General features: G+C 48.4%; 1 protein-coding gene and 1 long non-coding RNA gene across 2 annotated transcripts in view; one reads left to right on the top strand and one right to left on the bottom strand.

Annotated features, from left to right (window-relative positions):
- The window catches only part of CDHR3 (cadherin related family member 3), a 64,909-nt gene that overhangs the window by 24,839 nt on the left and 23,778 nt on the right, over window positions 1-16,292 (top strand). The window contains exons 5-8 of the mRNA XM_030307781.1: window positions 5,523-5,617; window positions 6,413-6,517; window positions 11,590-11,738; window positions 13,966-14,155. Coding sequence (XP_030163641.1) covers window positions 5,523-5,617; window positions 6,413-6,517; window positions 11,590-11,738; window positions 13,966-14,155 — 539 coding nt within the window. The remainder of the gene's footprint in view (window positions 1-5,522; window positions 5,618-6,412; window positions 6,518-11,589; window positions 11,739-13,965; window positions 14,156-16,292) is intronic.
- LOC115508791 lies at window positions 11,109-14,832 on the bottom strand. The gene is made up of 3 exons (XR_003967117.1): window positions 13,841-14,832; window positions 11,894-12,052; window positions 11,109-11,412 (listed from the first exon to the last, which is right to left on the bottom strand). It is a non-coding gene; the product is annotated as an uncharacterized LOC115508791 (long non-coding RNA).

Raw genomic sequence — 16,292 nt, 5'->3', positions numbered from 1 at the left:
ACGTTAATCAGTTTCGCAGCTGGAGGCAAAGTGATGTAGAGCAGCAATTCCTCCATTAAGGAGCTTTCTCTTGGCCTTTCCATTAGGGAAGGACTTTTGCATAAAGTGAAATGTGCTTTGTCTTCACCAGGGCAGACAAAGGATTAAATTAAAAGAGCAATAACCTTGCTACTGGCTGGGCCACCAGGAGGGCAACAGGGGAAGTAATTCTCTCCCCGCCTCCATCTTGCACATGGCTCTGAGAAGTGGCACTGAGCTGTGTCTTTCCATCTTCCTGGGAATAAAGTGGTCATTTATGCCGGGGCCGGCTGGCTGGGACTTTTCAGGTGCTTCGAGCGGCCCCTTGTTTCCGGACGAGCTGAGACCTTTGCCTGGGCCCCGTAACTCTAGTGAGAACTGAGATCTCCTGGCCCAACTCCTGCCCATTCCCTTCTATATCGTTCTGGCAAATTCTGCCCTTGGTGTCCTGTCCCTTGATGTCCCGAGTGACAGTGCCCTTCCTGCTTCCCACATGTCTCCACTCCTACCACACAGACACACACACACACACACACACACAGAGATACACACACAGACACACACACACCGCTTGCTCAGTGCCCCCCTGGCATCTGCCTGCTAACTCAGGAGTCACTGCCAGAAGTCTTTGCAAAATGAGTTGTACTCCAGGTTCTTGTTAAAATGCTCTAGAAAGGAAAAAAAAACAAACAAACAGTGGTATTGGACTATTCCCCTTCCAAATACATCACCACTGGTGACTGTTCATATGTTGAGAGAGACACTTCCTTGAGCGGACGGGGACTGTTGTCCTTAAGATCAGTGAAGCCTGAATCAGAGAGTACGACCCAGGCTGATTACAGAAAAAGAAAGACGGAATATGAGAGGATAGATCGCTGGCAGCTTTACCAGTAAAGGATTACACATCTATAGCATTCTGAATTTGTAAATATGGCTCTTCTTAAAAACATTCCAATATTTGCCTATAACCCACTTAGCTCACCCTCCTAACAATACCACACAAGCCAAGCCAAGTTAAAGGCTTGCAGTAGGATTTTTATGGTGTTTTTTTTCCCCTCCTAGGTACCCTTCCCTCCCACTCCTGCCCCCCACCTCCCACCTCTGAGCTGGGATGGGGGGGAACAGGGATCAAGCCTTTTATACGATATTCATCTTACACTGAAAAATACCACAGGCGTGCAGCATCACATTTATAACTCGCCACAGCCCACTTGGAAGATGGTGTCGCACGCCCTTGGTCCTCCGGGTGGGTCTGGGGGCGTGTGGCTTGCTGAGCTACTGGACTTGGGAGGGATAGGGCTCCTTCCTTCCCTCTGGAGACTTGGCCCCTGGAGGTTGACTGCTCTGTTCTTGGGAGACTAGAGGCTGAATGCTCGCCCACTTGATTCCACTGCAGGCCTGAAAGCAACTGAGGGCCGCAAACCAGCACAGGTTGGATCCCGATCTGCCCCCGGCTCCAGCTGTAGCGAGGGAGCCCAGGCGGAGGTGGTGAGCTCTCCCCAGGGAGCCTGACATTTCAGGAAACTGGGCCAGCTTCCTCCCGCCCTCCTTTCTCCTGATGCTAGTGGCACAATAAAGGGGGAATGGGGCAGGAAGCTCGGGCTCTGTTGTCTTCCACACTGAAGCCTTTGTGTCCCAGAGCAAACGGTAGCTGCCAAGGGGCTGCAAATAGAGAAGCCTGGGGTGGTGGTAAAGGAATATTCCCAGCGGGGACACTGAAGCGCTTGTCTGACAAGCATTTGTTAACCGAATTGATCTGATTACTCAGGACTTTTCTTAGCCAGTAGTGGAGCAGAGAGGGGGTGCAATCGGTCCTCATTCTATTTAATTTCTGTTTTCCAAGAATGAATATCAAGGGAGCAGCTTTGATTAAACAAGCCTTTAAAAAGGGGAGAGAATGCCAGGTTTTACAGAAAGCTTTGCTGAGTTGCTGGCAAATGGCCACATGACACAATATTTTTAGTCTATGGATATTATCTCCCTTCTAAGTACAAGCCTGCTATTCCCATTAACACAAGCTCGTAGGTTCAAGGATAAAGGAAATTAGCCTGGTGCTAAAAGAAAAAAAATCAGGATTCCAGGAAATCAAACTCTTAACATAAATGAAAAAGTAATTCCCTACGTTCCTGATCCTACAGTCACCGCTTTCTGTCTGCTGCTGGGTTTTTCCTGCTCGCCCAGACATCGGCAGGACTGGGGAAGATTTCATACTCCAGCCTAGCATTACCCAAGTAAAACAGTTTTTTTTTTTTTGAAGTTTGGCAAGATTTTTGTCATTGTTGTCGCCTGCTTTAAAAATTTTTTAGGGTGGGGCGCCTGGGTGGCGCAGTCGGTTAAGCGTCCGACTTCAGCCAGGTCACGATCTCGCGGTCCGTGAGTTCGAGCCCCGCGTCGGGCTCTGTGCTGACTGCTCAGAGCCTGGAGCCTGTTTCCGATTCTGTGTCTCCCTCTCTCTCTGCCCCTCCCCCGTTCATGCTCTGTCTCTCTCTGTCCCAAAAATAAATAAACGTTGAAAAAAAAAATTTTTTAAAAAAAATTTTTTTTAGGGTGGGAATGCTGGTCTTAGATGGGAAATAGGTAAGAGGAAAACCCCAATATTTAACATTTAACAAATATTTATTTTTATTTTTTAAAGTTCATTTATTTATTTATTTTGAGAGAGAGACACCCAGAGAGAGAGATAGCATGAGGGGAGGAGGGGCAGAGAGAGAAAGAGAGAGAGAATCCCAAGTAGGCTCTGTGCTGTCAGCACAGAGCCTGATGTGGGGCTTGATCCCATGAACTGTGAGATCATGACCTGAGCTGAAATCAAGGATTGGATGCTTAACCTACTGAGCCACCCAGGCACCCCTTAACAAATATTTATTGATCGAAAAAATTTATTGAGCATCTATTATGTGTCAGACACTAGAGATAGTAATGAATAAAATGAAGCCCTTCCCCTCATGGATCTTACATTCTAACCAACAGTAGTAGTTTACCTATATTGGGCGCTTACCATGTATCAGGCACTGTTCTAGAACTTTACATGATAGCCTGTTGGACAGGCCCTATTATTATTACTCTTTGTTGCATAAGCTCCAGAGCCACCGCACTTGACTCTTCTGTTCTAGATGGGTCTGGGTCCCCCTTGTCTGTTCCCATATCGTATCCTATATTTATCTCCCTGTGAGCATGTCTCTCACATCTTCTTTTATGTTCCCCCCATTGACCATCGGCTTTTGAAGAGTAGGATGTGTGTATCATCTCTGTAGCCTGAGAATTTCTGCTATTGGAGACTCACCAGAATGGGAGACATATCTTCCAGAGCATTAAACACATTGGAAAGGCATCTTGAATCAGGTGCACATAGTAAACACCCCCCATGGCTCTATAAATCCTGCCATCCCGCCACGTACAGCTTGAGCCTCTGATCTATGGGTATGTGAGGATTCTCTGCAGGGAAGGCTCTGCTCAAAGACACAGAACTGCTCTGTGTGTACAGACAGCTGCAGGCCTAGGCAACTGCTGCCCAGGCTATGAGCTGGAGAGACGGTGGGGGCTTGGGATTTAAACATCATACCTTTGAGTGCTGCCAAGCTGCTTATACAATTTTGGGGACTGGAAGAAGGGCGTTCCTCGGTGCTGCCCAAATATTTCCCCATAAAGGTGGGTAAGAACCAGCAAGAAAGCCTTAGTAAAATAAGCCCTACAGTAGAATGCTGTGTCATCATTAACCAATCAGGCTGTAAGATAAGATTTAAGAATATGGGGGAAGTGCTCCAGACACAAATGAAAAGAACAAGAGAATGTAATTTTGACTAGAGCATCATCTCAATGTTCTGGAGGGTATAAGTTTGCATAAAAAAAGAATTGGGCCACCTGGGTGGCTCAATGTGTTAGGTGTCTGACTCTTGATCTCAGCTCAGGTCTTGATCTCACAGTCATGAGTTCAAGCCCTGTGCTGGCCCCTGTGCTGGGTTCCATTCTGGGCATGGAGACTACTTACAAAACAAAACAAAACAAAACAAAACAAAACAACCCAGAAGGCTATTCGTGAAAATGATGGGATTTTACAGGTGACTAATATTGGGTATTTTTTAAATACTTTTCTTTCTTTCCTAATTTGTGTGTAAAAAATATGTTTTATTGCAGTCAGGGAAGTGGTTAAAAACCTTCTATTGGCCCCTGATGAGACCTTTAATCTGTTTTCTGTGCATTCTCTCTCCTACGGGGAGCTCAGCTGTGATCACACGACACAGCAAATCGCCAGGTTGGAAACCTTGGCTGTGTTTCCTTTGATTCTAGACTTCAGGGGCTGTGGCTCTGATTGCAAAATCTCCACTGATTATTTGATCCAGAGACCTAAGGCCTTTAGGATAGATCATGTCTCATCCTACTAGGAAATAATGAAAGCTTCAGACCTTAAAGCCCTTTGGAACAAATGGCTATAAATACATAAGCCTCGAGTGTTGCTGTGGATCTTCACATTTTCAAGTGTTCACTCTGATTTAACCCTCACAATAACATGGAGGAGCACTTGGTGGTCTTCTCCATATATTATAGGCAAGGAACGGACTTGTCCCAGATCCTGTGGTGAGGACCAGAACTTGGACTCAGCTCTTCTGATCCAGGTCCTTTGTCTGCTTTGTTGACTCCATGATGGGAGCATAGAAGCAGTCTTGATGAGCACCCATGGGTAGCATGGAGGTGGTCCTCCCGTGGGCTGGCCCTTAGTGGGCTGTGTAGTTAGTCCTGCAGTTGGTTCCCAGGTAGAAAGAGTGGTGGTAGGCAGGGAGTCACCAAGAGAGCTGGGCTGGGCACTGGGAGCCATAAAAGATGAAACTCTTAACTCCCCAAGATGTGCAAGGACTTGACCAGTGGCCATAAACCTGAGATCAGATTCTAAAATAGCCCTTCTATAGCTCCAAACCACCTTCCAGTTTGGACTTGAGGCCCTGTTAACTTTCTTTTTTCTCTCCCACCTGTCCCTTCCCTTTTCCCTTCCGTCATTTCAGTGAACAAGGTTTGTGAGCGTTTTTGCACCCCACTATATCCTAATTTCTTTTAAGGGTAGAGACCAGATCTTGTTTACTTCAGTCTTGTCCTATTACCTAATGCATGGTAGCTGTGTTTAAACAGTGTTGGCTAAAGCCAAGACCTAGACTGAAAGCCAGACATCATCCTGAGAAGCAAACGTGAGAACATGGCAACAGGGATAGGGAGACTAGACTCAGAAGCAGAGGGCATAGACAGGACACCCTTGCACTTGTCTGTAATTGAGGCAGGACCTAGGGACCAGCTCCTCAGGGTGTGGTTTCTCAGGTCAGAGGCTCAGAGCAGCAGATCCAGAGCTTTCTTGAGTCAGGAACCGGTAAGTCCAAGAACTGTACATTGGGCCACCTCCCGATGCATCAGGAATGTTCCGTGGGCCAAGAATATAAAATGAGATTTGAACAAACTAGTCTCCAGGGGAAAGATGAATAGGTACTCTTAGTTACATTCTTTGTTTCCTTGTTTTTCAGTATTTCCTGATATCCCCCTCAGTGAACTTCAGACTGTCTGCTAGTGGGACCCTCTTCTCCACAACAGAATTTGACTTTGAAGCAGGACACAGAAGGTAGCCTTTGCCAATGACCTTGCTTGAAGGACTATTTATCTGAGGGTCCAGGAGCACGCATCGTGCAGCTTGAGGGCAGTGAGGGAGGCCCTGAGCGGTTTGCTGCTTTCCTGCTGAGTTCAGAGGGTAGTGAGCCCCCAAAAGAAAGAAGGAATAAAATTCTCTGGAAAGCCTCCTCCCCGCTCCCAAATCTTCATCTCCAGATAACAAGAATGGAGGTGTGAGAGATGTGTCTCCAAGAATCTGGAGGCTTGCCTCAGGTGCCTTTCTGGCTTGGGAGAGGTTGCCATCAGAGCTGTTTTCTGACATCACAGCAGCAGGGTGGAGGCGAGCAGGCAGCTGAGGAAAGAGGTGAGGAGAGACCAGGGTTTGAGGATGCAAACACACAGGGTGACAAGGGTCCAACCCAGGTTTGGCTCTTGGCTCCTTGCCTGGTCTGAGAACCAGGCCAGTTACTTAATCCATGGGAACTTCGGTTTCCTCCCATGGGCATGATACCTGTTTGCAGGGATATCGTGAGGGACAGCAGAGATCCAGTGTGCAACATGGCAGACGTGAGCAGCCCCCGGGGAATAAGGACTATGGGGTGAGAGAAAAGTGGAGGCATGGGTTTTAGAGGCGAGGAAAGAAGGGTGGGCGTGGCAGTTCGGACTCTGTGTGAGCACGTGAAGGAAGGTGGCCAGAAAGGAGCACACTTCTTTACCCCTCCCCCCTCCCCATTCCCCCCCCCCCACTCCGTTTTAAGGTAATGTCAAGCAAAGCTTGATTCGCTGACACGCAATGTTTCCCTGCCAGTTTCTACCTCACTGCTGGAGTGAGAGATAGCCAAGGGCTCCAAGCTTCCACGACGCTCCACGTGAATATTGTGAACATCAACGATGAAGTCCCTCGCTTTACCAGGTAGGCCTGAGGGCGTGCAGGGCTCCGTGGGCCACAGCCATCATCTCTCCCAGGCGGCCCAGCTCTCTCAGACGCATTTCATACAAGACAGAGGGATAGTTCCCCGATAGGAAGCCTCCCGGGCCTCCCCGGCCCGGAGGAGACACAAGAGACCTGAGAGCTTCAGTGTCCGCTCTCCCTGAGCCTCTGGACTGCCATCTTCCACCTTGGCTCCCCTTTCCTCCGCATCGGGGATTGTGGGTGAGCTGGGGAGGGAGGAGGGGCCGGACACGGTGCCCCTGGAGTGCAGCTGGCCACTGGGCACGTGTAAAAGGTACTTTTATAATCGACTGTTCAGCATGAATAATAGCAAGATCCTAGGGTACGCGTCGTCAGTCAAGACTCTATAAAGACCACTGGTAGAACGTCATCCTCTCTGACCGAGGAGAGGTCTCTTTTGATGATACTTAGGAGGCCTGCCCACTGTGGGGTGCTCTAAGTGTCTTCCGCCACGGGCCGGGGGGATCCAGAAAAGAGATGTGGCTGTATCTGGCAGCTCCTACACCCGGCAGAGGTGAGGTGAGTCTGGTGCGGGGAGCCTGTGGGAATGGGCCTGCACCAGCCCAGGCATAAAGGGGAGCCCCCAGCCTGTCATAGGTAGGGGTTTAGGAGGGGAAGGTGGCATTCTGAGCTAGCATACGACCCTGCAAACAGCCTGGCTTGCTGGGTACCGGACTCTTCCTGCCCCGGTTGCTGAGGCGGGTTCCGGAGCCAGCCATGAGGAAACTGACAGAACCACCGGCCTGCTAAGTGCTAATAACTGATTTAATGGCTGTGAATAAATTCAGCTCAGGAGACTCCACCAACGAAAAGCCACTGGGCCCCAGAACTACACGGAATGCTTGCAGAAGTGTTCTGAGACTGGGAGGTATTAAGGCCACCCCATTCGCAGGCCAACCTGCTACCATTTGGCAAAACACGCCACAGTTGTGAAACTTCTGGATGCTAACCGTCTGCAGCCCTGTTGCCGGATGTCAACGTGGAGGGAGCGACAGCAGATACACTCCCACATAACGCTTCCCATCAACGTCCGTTGCCAGGTTAAGCTCAGAAGGATGATGCAATGCATTTCTGCTGACGGGTTCCTCCAGGAGCACAGTACAGGCAGTTTATAAATAGCTGTGACATCCCAGCCTGGATTCAGACTCAAGTATTAGCCAACACAGCAATGCGGATTTATCAGGAACCCCCAGAGGCGGGTGACGGCCGCAGGGCCAGAGCCAACGTGTTCTGCAATGTCACCCCCACCTTCCCTTCTGTGAGGTGGGGGAGCAGGCTAAGGGAATCGCAATGGGGAAAACGAGAAGTTCTCCCAAGGTGCAGAACTATCTGGTTTGGACCGTGTCTTCCAAAATAAAGCAAGTGGCCTCAGCAGAAAGAGAACATGACCTTGGCTGGTTACAGGGACCCCCAGAAATAGGTCTGGAACTCTGGTTCTCATTTTTGGACATGCACCTGTTGGGCCCCATTCCAGACAGATAGCGTGATCTTTGTGACCATTTAAGCATTTTGTAACAAATCACTTCACTCCTTTTCAAACGGCGATTCATGGGTGTGGGTAGGGATGGGTCTGCGAGAGACTGTCCCTGGAAGCACGGGGGCAGAGTGGCTGTCCTGACTCTGGTTCCCGTGAGCCATGACCCTTCTTTCCCCCCAGAACCAGTGCTAGGACCACCCATTAAGTTACTTAATTCAGAATTAACGCAATTCAATCCTCGAACTGACTCAAGTACACGCAATTGGAATGTGACGTAGGACTGTGGAATGTGGAAACAAGTCTTCTATCTTTACCCTTTGGTGAGGTCCTGCAATCAATACAGCCAAAGCAGGTACTGTTTGCGTTGCTGAAAGCGGCTCACCATTGTCTCCCTGGGTGGTGACAAACATCTGAATGCTTTGTGGACTCGAGATGTGTACTCTAGGATTCTGCTATTATTACAGTCGAGCACGTTATTATAAAAGTACTTGACTTCTATTTACTCTCTACATAGCAAGCACAATGCTTGTTGTTTTTTGCAGAGCACTTTACCTTAGACTAGGGCAGTCTGTCCCCTGCTGCCCATTTCTTTTGTATTTACCCACTGTCCTTTTCAACCTAGGGTCTCGCGGTGCACACGCACTCTATGCACTTACCGCAAAGTCATTTGTAACGATGAAGCTGTCTGAGGCCATCCGGGATTCATGCCCTTCCCTGTGAGTGTGGCCATTGGCCCTTGTCTCCCCCTCGTCCAGGTCCTGGTGATCTGGTGTTATGGCAGAGGAGGGTGCGGGAATGTAAGTGATATCAGAGCTTAACCCTGTCAGTGGCTGCGGGACACCTGGCTTTGCTGCTCTTGAATAGATCTCAGCTGTGGGCTGAGGGTAACACCTCCATGTTCAATGATATTTTATACCTACTTGGGTCATGGGTGCCCAGACCAAATAAACCAAAGATTTTGCCTTCTGCCAGCCTCAATATCAGGTCAGCAAAGGAGAGAATGGTGTGCCTGAGGAGCTCTGCACTCACCAATAGCCCGACTGGTTCCCTTCACAGGGACTGCATTTCCTGGACTGCCCAGCATGGACCAGATGGGGCTGCAGAACAGGGTGTCTTAAACAACTGCACTCTTGACATTTTGAGCTGGATGCTTCCTGGGGTGGGGCTGTCCTGTGCACTGTGGTATTCAGCAGCGTCCCTGGCCTCTACTCCCTAGATGCCAATAGCAGCCCCTCCCCCTAGTTGTGACAACCAACATAATCACCCCCAGGTGAGAACCACTGTCTTAGAAGGAAGAAGGGAGGGTAGGAGGAAGAAGATTCTCCTCCCAAGGTGTCCTCTGTCCTATGACAGGTTGGCTATCTGTGGTTGTCACCTCTGCTGTTTCCTTACGAGAATTCTTTCTCAAACTTTAAAAAAAATTTTTTTTAACGTTTATTTATTTTTGAGACAGAGAGAGACAGAGCACGAACAGGGGAGGGTCAGAGAGAGGGAGACACAGAATCTGAAACAGGCTCCAGGCTCTGAGCTGTCAGCACAGAGCCCAACGCAGGGCTCGAACTCACAGACCGTGAGATCATGACCTGAGCCAAAGTCGGCCGCTTAACCGACTGAGCCACCCTGGCGCCCCAGAATTCTTTCTCAAACTTTAAAGTGCATACAAATCCCCGGGCATCTTGTGAAAATGCAGATCTCGATTCAGTGGTCTGCAGCTGGCCCGAGTTCTGCATTCAGATCCAGAATCCCCAGGGAGCCTGTGGACCGGGCAGTGACCACACGTTAAGAAGCAGAGGCAAGGTAGCACAGAGGTCCTCGCAATCTCTTTGTTGGAAGTTAACGGAACCCACTCAGAGTAACCAAAGAAAAAAACAGAACACCTTAGAAACAGGGACTCTCACATAACGGACATAGGGGCTTTGGGAGCTGGGGCTACCTCCTTCTCCCCTCTGGCTCCGGTTTTGTTTCCTGCCCCTTGCCCCTCACACCCCACTTAGCTATTCCTGACCCAGATTCACTGAGAAGGGGGTCAGGCAAGTAAATGGATCAATGGGCAGCCTCCATGAGGCATTGGGAGGGGAGAGGTGGAGAGCACTGGGGTGGCCTCTTGACCTAAACAAGATTACTGTCCCCCCAACAATGGGGAGCACCAACAGGAGGTCACCTTGGGAATGTTGTCGGGGGTGGGGGGCAGGCTCAGGACTCAGGAGGAAGCCCCAGTGAGGGAGAGCCTGGTTGCAGCCTCTCTCTGCCTACCTCTGATGCTGGCTGAAGGATCCCTCTCCTTCCTCTTCCCTCTGGTCCCATCTACCCTACAGAGAGGATGAGACAGAACCGAAGAAAAATTCTGAGCTCATGAAATGAATGCGATCATTTAAACCTGAAATATAGAGTTCCCCTCTAAAGGAAGATCCCACGTGGGAAAATCCTAACTTACAAAATTGGTAAATCAGAGGTGATTATTTGCCCCACTGAAATGATTTCCCTCGGCAAAAAGATTTCCTGCAGGGTTATTCCAAACAATAAACCTTCCTTGGTGCATTCAAAATTACTCAATGTACCCAAGTTGTGTAGTTAAAGCCTTGAACCTCTCTGTCTTATTATCAGCCTTTTCCAAAGACAGTGGGAGTCTGAGGAAGATGGGTGGGTTGGCGGTTTGGTGGTATCTTGTAAGAAGTCATCCATGGAGGACAAGTGCACTGACCTTGGCTTCTGCCAGAGGGGGGCTCATTCCTCCGTTCAGAGACCTGACCTTAAGATAAATGCAACTCAGAAAGATGCACAAGTTCTGTATGTAAATTCTGCCTCCTCAGGCAAAAAAAGGTGGGGTGGGGGGGCGCCTGGGTGGCTCAGTAGGTTAAGTGTCCGACTTCCGCTCAGGTCATGATCTCACAGTTCATGAGTTCGAGCCATGTGTAGGACTCTGTGCTGACCGCTCGGAGCCTGGAGCTTGCTTCGGATTCTGTGTCTCCCTCTCTCTCTGCCCCTCCCCTGCTTTCACTCTGTCTCTCTCCCTCTCTCAAAAATAAACACTAAAAAAAATTACTTAAAAAAATAACCAAAAAGACAAAGAAAAAATAAAAAGCGTTTGCAGTTTATTATCACAGCTTCCTGTGCCAGCCATAGGGTGGGAGTCAGGAATCTGTTAGCTGTGGACATTGTGTCCAGATGGATTTCGTAAAATAATTCAGGGAGCTTTTGCACAAGAATTGCAGAAGGAGAGAAGATGGCTGGATAGGCCAACTATCCTTATTGCGAAAGAGGTTAATGCCCCGGCTGATCTGAAAAGGCATCAAGCGTGCGCGGAGTCAGAGGCCGAGGCCACTGTAAATGGTTGCAGTAACAGCGTGGCACTTTCTTCGCATCCACAGGGACGGGAGCTCTGGAAATACAAAAGCCGGCCACCCCTCCTTTCAGCTGCTGAGTTCTCTTTCTGAGTGAGCAGATGCAAGTTCAAAAGCTCAGTGCTATATTTAGCACTAACCAAAATACCCACCTCCCAGACTCCTCCCTCCCGTGCCCCTGAAAATTAGCTGTGTCTGCTGTACTTCTGCTCCAGCCCAGCACGAGTGTACTCGATTCCCGAGGAGCTGGATGCGGGCACCATTGTGGCCAATATCACAGCTGAGGACCCCGATGATAAAGGTTCTACCGGCTTCCTTCTCTACAGCATCACCACTGCTAACAGCTATTTCGTGATCAACCAGTGTAAGTCACACACACACACACACACACACACACACACACACACACTCATTCACCTTTCTGTGCATCTTTAATCTAGCCATTTGGATTGTTTTACAAATATTTTATCTGTCTTTTGGTCTGGGGCATGCCTTTCTGTCTGGAGTATTATAACTTACCAGGGTAATAGGTGTATTAAAAGCAGCTGGCAGAGGGGCCGGGGACTCTGAATGGGGGCCCCAGGGTGGCCGGCTATATCACAGCACTACTTCACCGTTGAAGCAGGTGGGTATCCAACAATGGATGAGTGCACTCTCCTGAGGGTACCTTGAAGTCTTCTGAAAAGAGAATCCACATCAGCACTGTCCAAAATAAATAGAGTGGAAGCCCACGTATGTAATTTTTTTAATGTTTATCTTTTGAGAGAGAGTGCAAGCAAGGGAGGGGCAGAGAGAGGGGGACAGAGAGAGGATCCCAAGCAGGCTCCGAGTCATCAGTACAGAGCTTAATGCGGGGCTCGCACTCGTGAACTGTGACATCATGACCTGAGCCGAAACCAGGAGTTGGATGCTTAACTGACTGAGCCACCCAGGTGCCCCTGCCCACATATGTAATTTTAAAGTTCAGTAGCCACATGTTTAAAAAGTAAAAATAAACAGGCGAAACGAACTTTCATAAGGCATTTTATGGAACCCAACACATCCAAAATATTGTCATTAACATGTAACTAATATTTTAGAGTTACTTGTGGCATATTTAACATGATCATTTGTTGTACCGAGTCTTTAAAGCATTTTGTACTTACCACACATTGCAATTTGGACTAGCCACATTTCAAGTGCTAAAGAGCCACATGTGGCTAGTGGTTACCATGTTGGACTGCATCAATCTAGATCAATCTCCTGGGTTGCTGGGAGTTACTTTCCCATCTAAACATGTCAGTGTGGAGAAGGAGAGTTTCCCCCTCCTGTGTTAGCCATCTTTTATTGGGGTCTTAGCATACACCAGGTGCTATATACTAGGTGATGTACATGTATTCCATCTTAAGAACTCAACACAGCAAGCCAATACGCTATCATAATCCACACTGCGTAGATGAAGAAAATAAAGCTTAGAGAGAGATTTGGGCAGGGTAAGTGACTTGTCTAAGGCCTCACAGCTTGTGGGTTGTGAAGCAGAGATACAGACAGGCCAAAGGCTGTGGCTCCAGAGCCCCCCTCCTAGGCTACACCACCTCTTAAGCTTCTATCACGTCCTTCCAAAGGACTTCACTTTACATGATTTTGTGGAGCCCAGCATCGGACAATCCCAGAAACACAATGTGCTATTTGCCACATAGGCTTTACAGCAAAGGATGTCTGGTCCTAGGAGAGGCAGGCCAAGGCAATAATTGTGCCCTATCTCTGAAAACGTTCTAGTGTCCTGTCATCAAGGACCTCACTTGTCTGATGGTATAGCGATGAACAACCATGGCTTAGAATTCTGTTCACTGTAGTATTGCAAATGCAATGTTTAACAAACGCAGTGGGTTTTTGGAGTGTATTTATTAAGACTCTGAAAAAAAAAAAAAAAGTCCGTGAGTTCGAGCCCCGCATCAGGCTCTGTGCTGATGGCTCAGAGCCTGGAGCCTGTTTCAGATTCTGTGTCTCCCTCTCTCTGACCCTCCCCCCATTCATGCTGTGTCTCTCTCTGTCTCAAAAATAAACGTTAAAAAAAAAAAGTAAAAAAAAAAAAAAGACTCTGGTTGCAAGTAACAGAAATGAAAGCAAGCCAAACCAAGCTCGAGGAAAAAAAAAAAAAAAAAAAAAAGGTAGGGGACACATATCAGCAGGACCCTGGGTAGCTCATGAGGCACAGGAAAGGTGTGAACCGACTCTGCCCTGACCACCCTCGCAGCTAGAGTTCTGGTCTCTGATCTGTAACTCCCCTGTTAGCCTGACTTGTGTCTCTCTGTTACACATTCCCCAGTAAGAGAACTAGTGGGTCAAACTGGAGTCAGCTGTCTACCAGTCTGGTCAACTATAGGTAAGGAACAGCTGCCAGGGGCACAACCCTGAAGTTAGAGGTGAAAAGTTCTAGAAGGGTCAGGCTAAGCACCCCGATCAATGTCTAATCCAGGAACTTACATGAGTTTGTAAACACCTGTTTGTACAAAGGGTATTCTCTAGGCAAGCCAGTCCTCCTATCACAATGATCATTCCAATCGCCTTCAAGTCTCCAAAGAGTGATGTCCTTGCATTTGCCTCCTTAGTGACCGGTACGATCCAAGTGGCCAACAGGCTAGACCGAGATGCAGGTCAATTAAGACAAAATCCCACCATTTCTCTGGAAGTTCTGGTGAAGGACAGACCCTCGGGGGGTCAAGAGAATCGCATGCAGATAACCTTCATTGTGGAAGACATTAATGACAACGCTCCTACGTGCACCAAGTTCACCTTCAGGTAGTCACGTGCGGGGCGGCTCCCCTCTTTGGTGGTCCTCAAACTTGTGGCTTCTCTGACAGGAATCAAAGAATCATGGGCACCTGGGACAGGCCTCAAGAACGTAAGCCAACATACTTGAGGTGTCTGATTTAATTGATAGGTTTTTCTTTCTTGATCCTTTTTTTCTTCCTTCTCTTTATTTTCTTTCTTTTTCATTGATTCCTTCCTCCACTTTTGTACTCTGGCCAAAAAAAAAAAAAAAAAAAATTCTTGCTCTCTTCTATAGCGTGTTCACCTTCTTTGGTGAAAAGTACCACAGGGATTTGTGAGACCCTCTCTGGAGTGTGCCTTTTCTTTATTTTGCCTCCAGTGGCAAGACAGTGCTGTTAGCAGTTATAATAGATACTTGACACTTAGGATCAGTAGCCGGGAGCTCCCAGAGAAACACACCACCAGGAATAGGAATAAATCAAACCAAGTATTTACTTAAAACAAAACAAAGCGTCTAATTCACCTTACACAACTTAGTTGCCCATACACAAAAGGCAACCAAAAGGGGGGAAATGCAGAAACAAGTGATTTTGCACATTTTGACCTATTCTTTGTGTCACAATCTATTCAGTGTTAGTTAAAAATAAGGTCCCTTGGGGTGCCTGGGTGGCTCCGTTGGTTGAGTGTCCGACTTCAGCTCAGGTCATGATCTCACAGTTTGTGAGTTCGAGCCCCACACCGGGCTCCGTGAGGATAGTTCAGAGCCTGGAGCCTGCTTTGGATTCTGTGTGTCTCTCTCTCTGCTCCTCCCCCAGTAGTGCTCTATCTCTCTCAAAAGTAAATAAACAGTAAACAAAATTTTTTAAATAAAAATAAGGTCCCTTGTGTCTGGTTCAATACGCCTTTTTGAAAATGGCACTATCTCCCTACTAAGTATTTTGTCTAAATGCCATATCAGTATTCCCGGGGTTACTTGCTTCTCTGTGGCTTCTTACTTGCTAGTCTCCAGTCTTTTGGATCGATGAAGGTGGCTCCTTATGGGGGCGGGAGGGCACCTCCACAGTGACACTGGTATCTGGAGAGTGCCCTACATCTGGAGCAAGGTTCAATCACGTCCAAGCAGGTCCCCTTTTCAGAGGTCCCCACGGTGAGAGTCCTCCTCTGAGTTCATTTTGACAGGTTTTGCAAGGTCACTTTTTAAGCTCCAGGTGACTTTGGACACAGATCCAGTCTATAGTGTGGCCATGCAAAGGACAAAGGACCCTAGGACAAAGGGCAAAGATTGTCGAGGGTTAGCAATAGAAATATAAATAAATTCCTTTATTATGGGTATGAACGTCTCCCTGTTTTCTCCGTTGCCATGCCCAGCATGATGCTAAAATTCAGTGTGGCCTAGAGTCTGGTATCAGAACAATTAAACCCAGTTTTGGACACATCCTACTTGTGTCTCCAGATCCAGCCTCCACACTACACCACCCTGCTCTGTGGGGGGCTGACCCATGTGGTTAGCGCTTGGCCCCCTGTCCTGCAGCTTCTGGTTGGCCAATGGGAAGCCCTGGAATAAGGGGCAGAGTAAAGTCGGGGTATTTACCCATCTGGCTCCATGCCTGTTAGCTGGAGATGTCCCCCCACCTCCTGAAATCTCCATATCCTATAAGCCAGTCCTCTGCACAGCCATCTGTCTCTTTCCAGCTTCGGGAACTGCTCCCTCCACAGGCTCCTCTGGGCCAAGCGGTGGTAAAGGAGCTCCACTCTTACCAGCCCTGAGAGTCTTGCTCTTCCCTTGGGATTTCCATAAACCCAGTGTGTGCACCTTTGTAATAGTCCCTTTACCAAACCCTCCTAGAATTATCCTAATTTGCCATCTGCTGCCTGCTGAGGCCCCCATCAAGTCAATAATAGCCTTGACCAGGTGATAGGCTTCTATCCCAACCCTAACCTAAGAGTCTGTTTGATGGGTGGGAATGGTTGCCTTGGGTAGTTAGGGTTGTGACTTCCACACTCTCACACGCAGAAATGGAACCCACCTCTGGTAACCGAGTCTGGGCCCGGGGGATGGAGCAGAGATGACATGTGGGGTCACACTTTCTTTGAAAATTGAAATCTATGCTAGCACTCTTGGGTGGCTCTGTGCACCCAGGGGCGGGAGGATTTCCTATCCTAA

Source organism: Lynx canadensis, chromosome A2 (genome assembly GCF_007474595.2).
Source record: "Lynx canadensis isolate LIC74 chromosome A2, mLynCan4.pri.v2, whole genome shotgun sequence".
NCBI classification, from domain to species: Eukaryota; Metazoa; Chordata; class Mammalia; order Carnivora; family Felidae; genus Lynx; species Lynx canadensis.
This window is presented reverse-complemented; position numbering and strand designations above follow the sequence as displayed.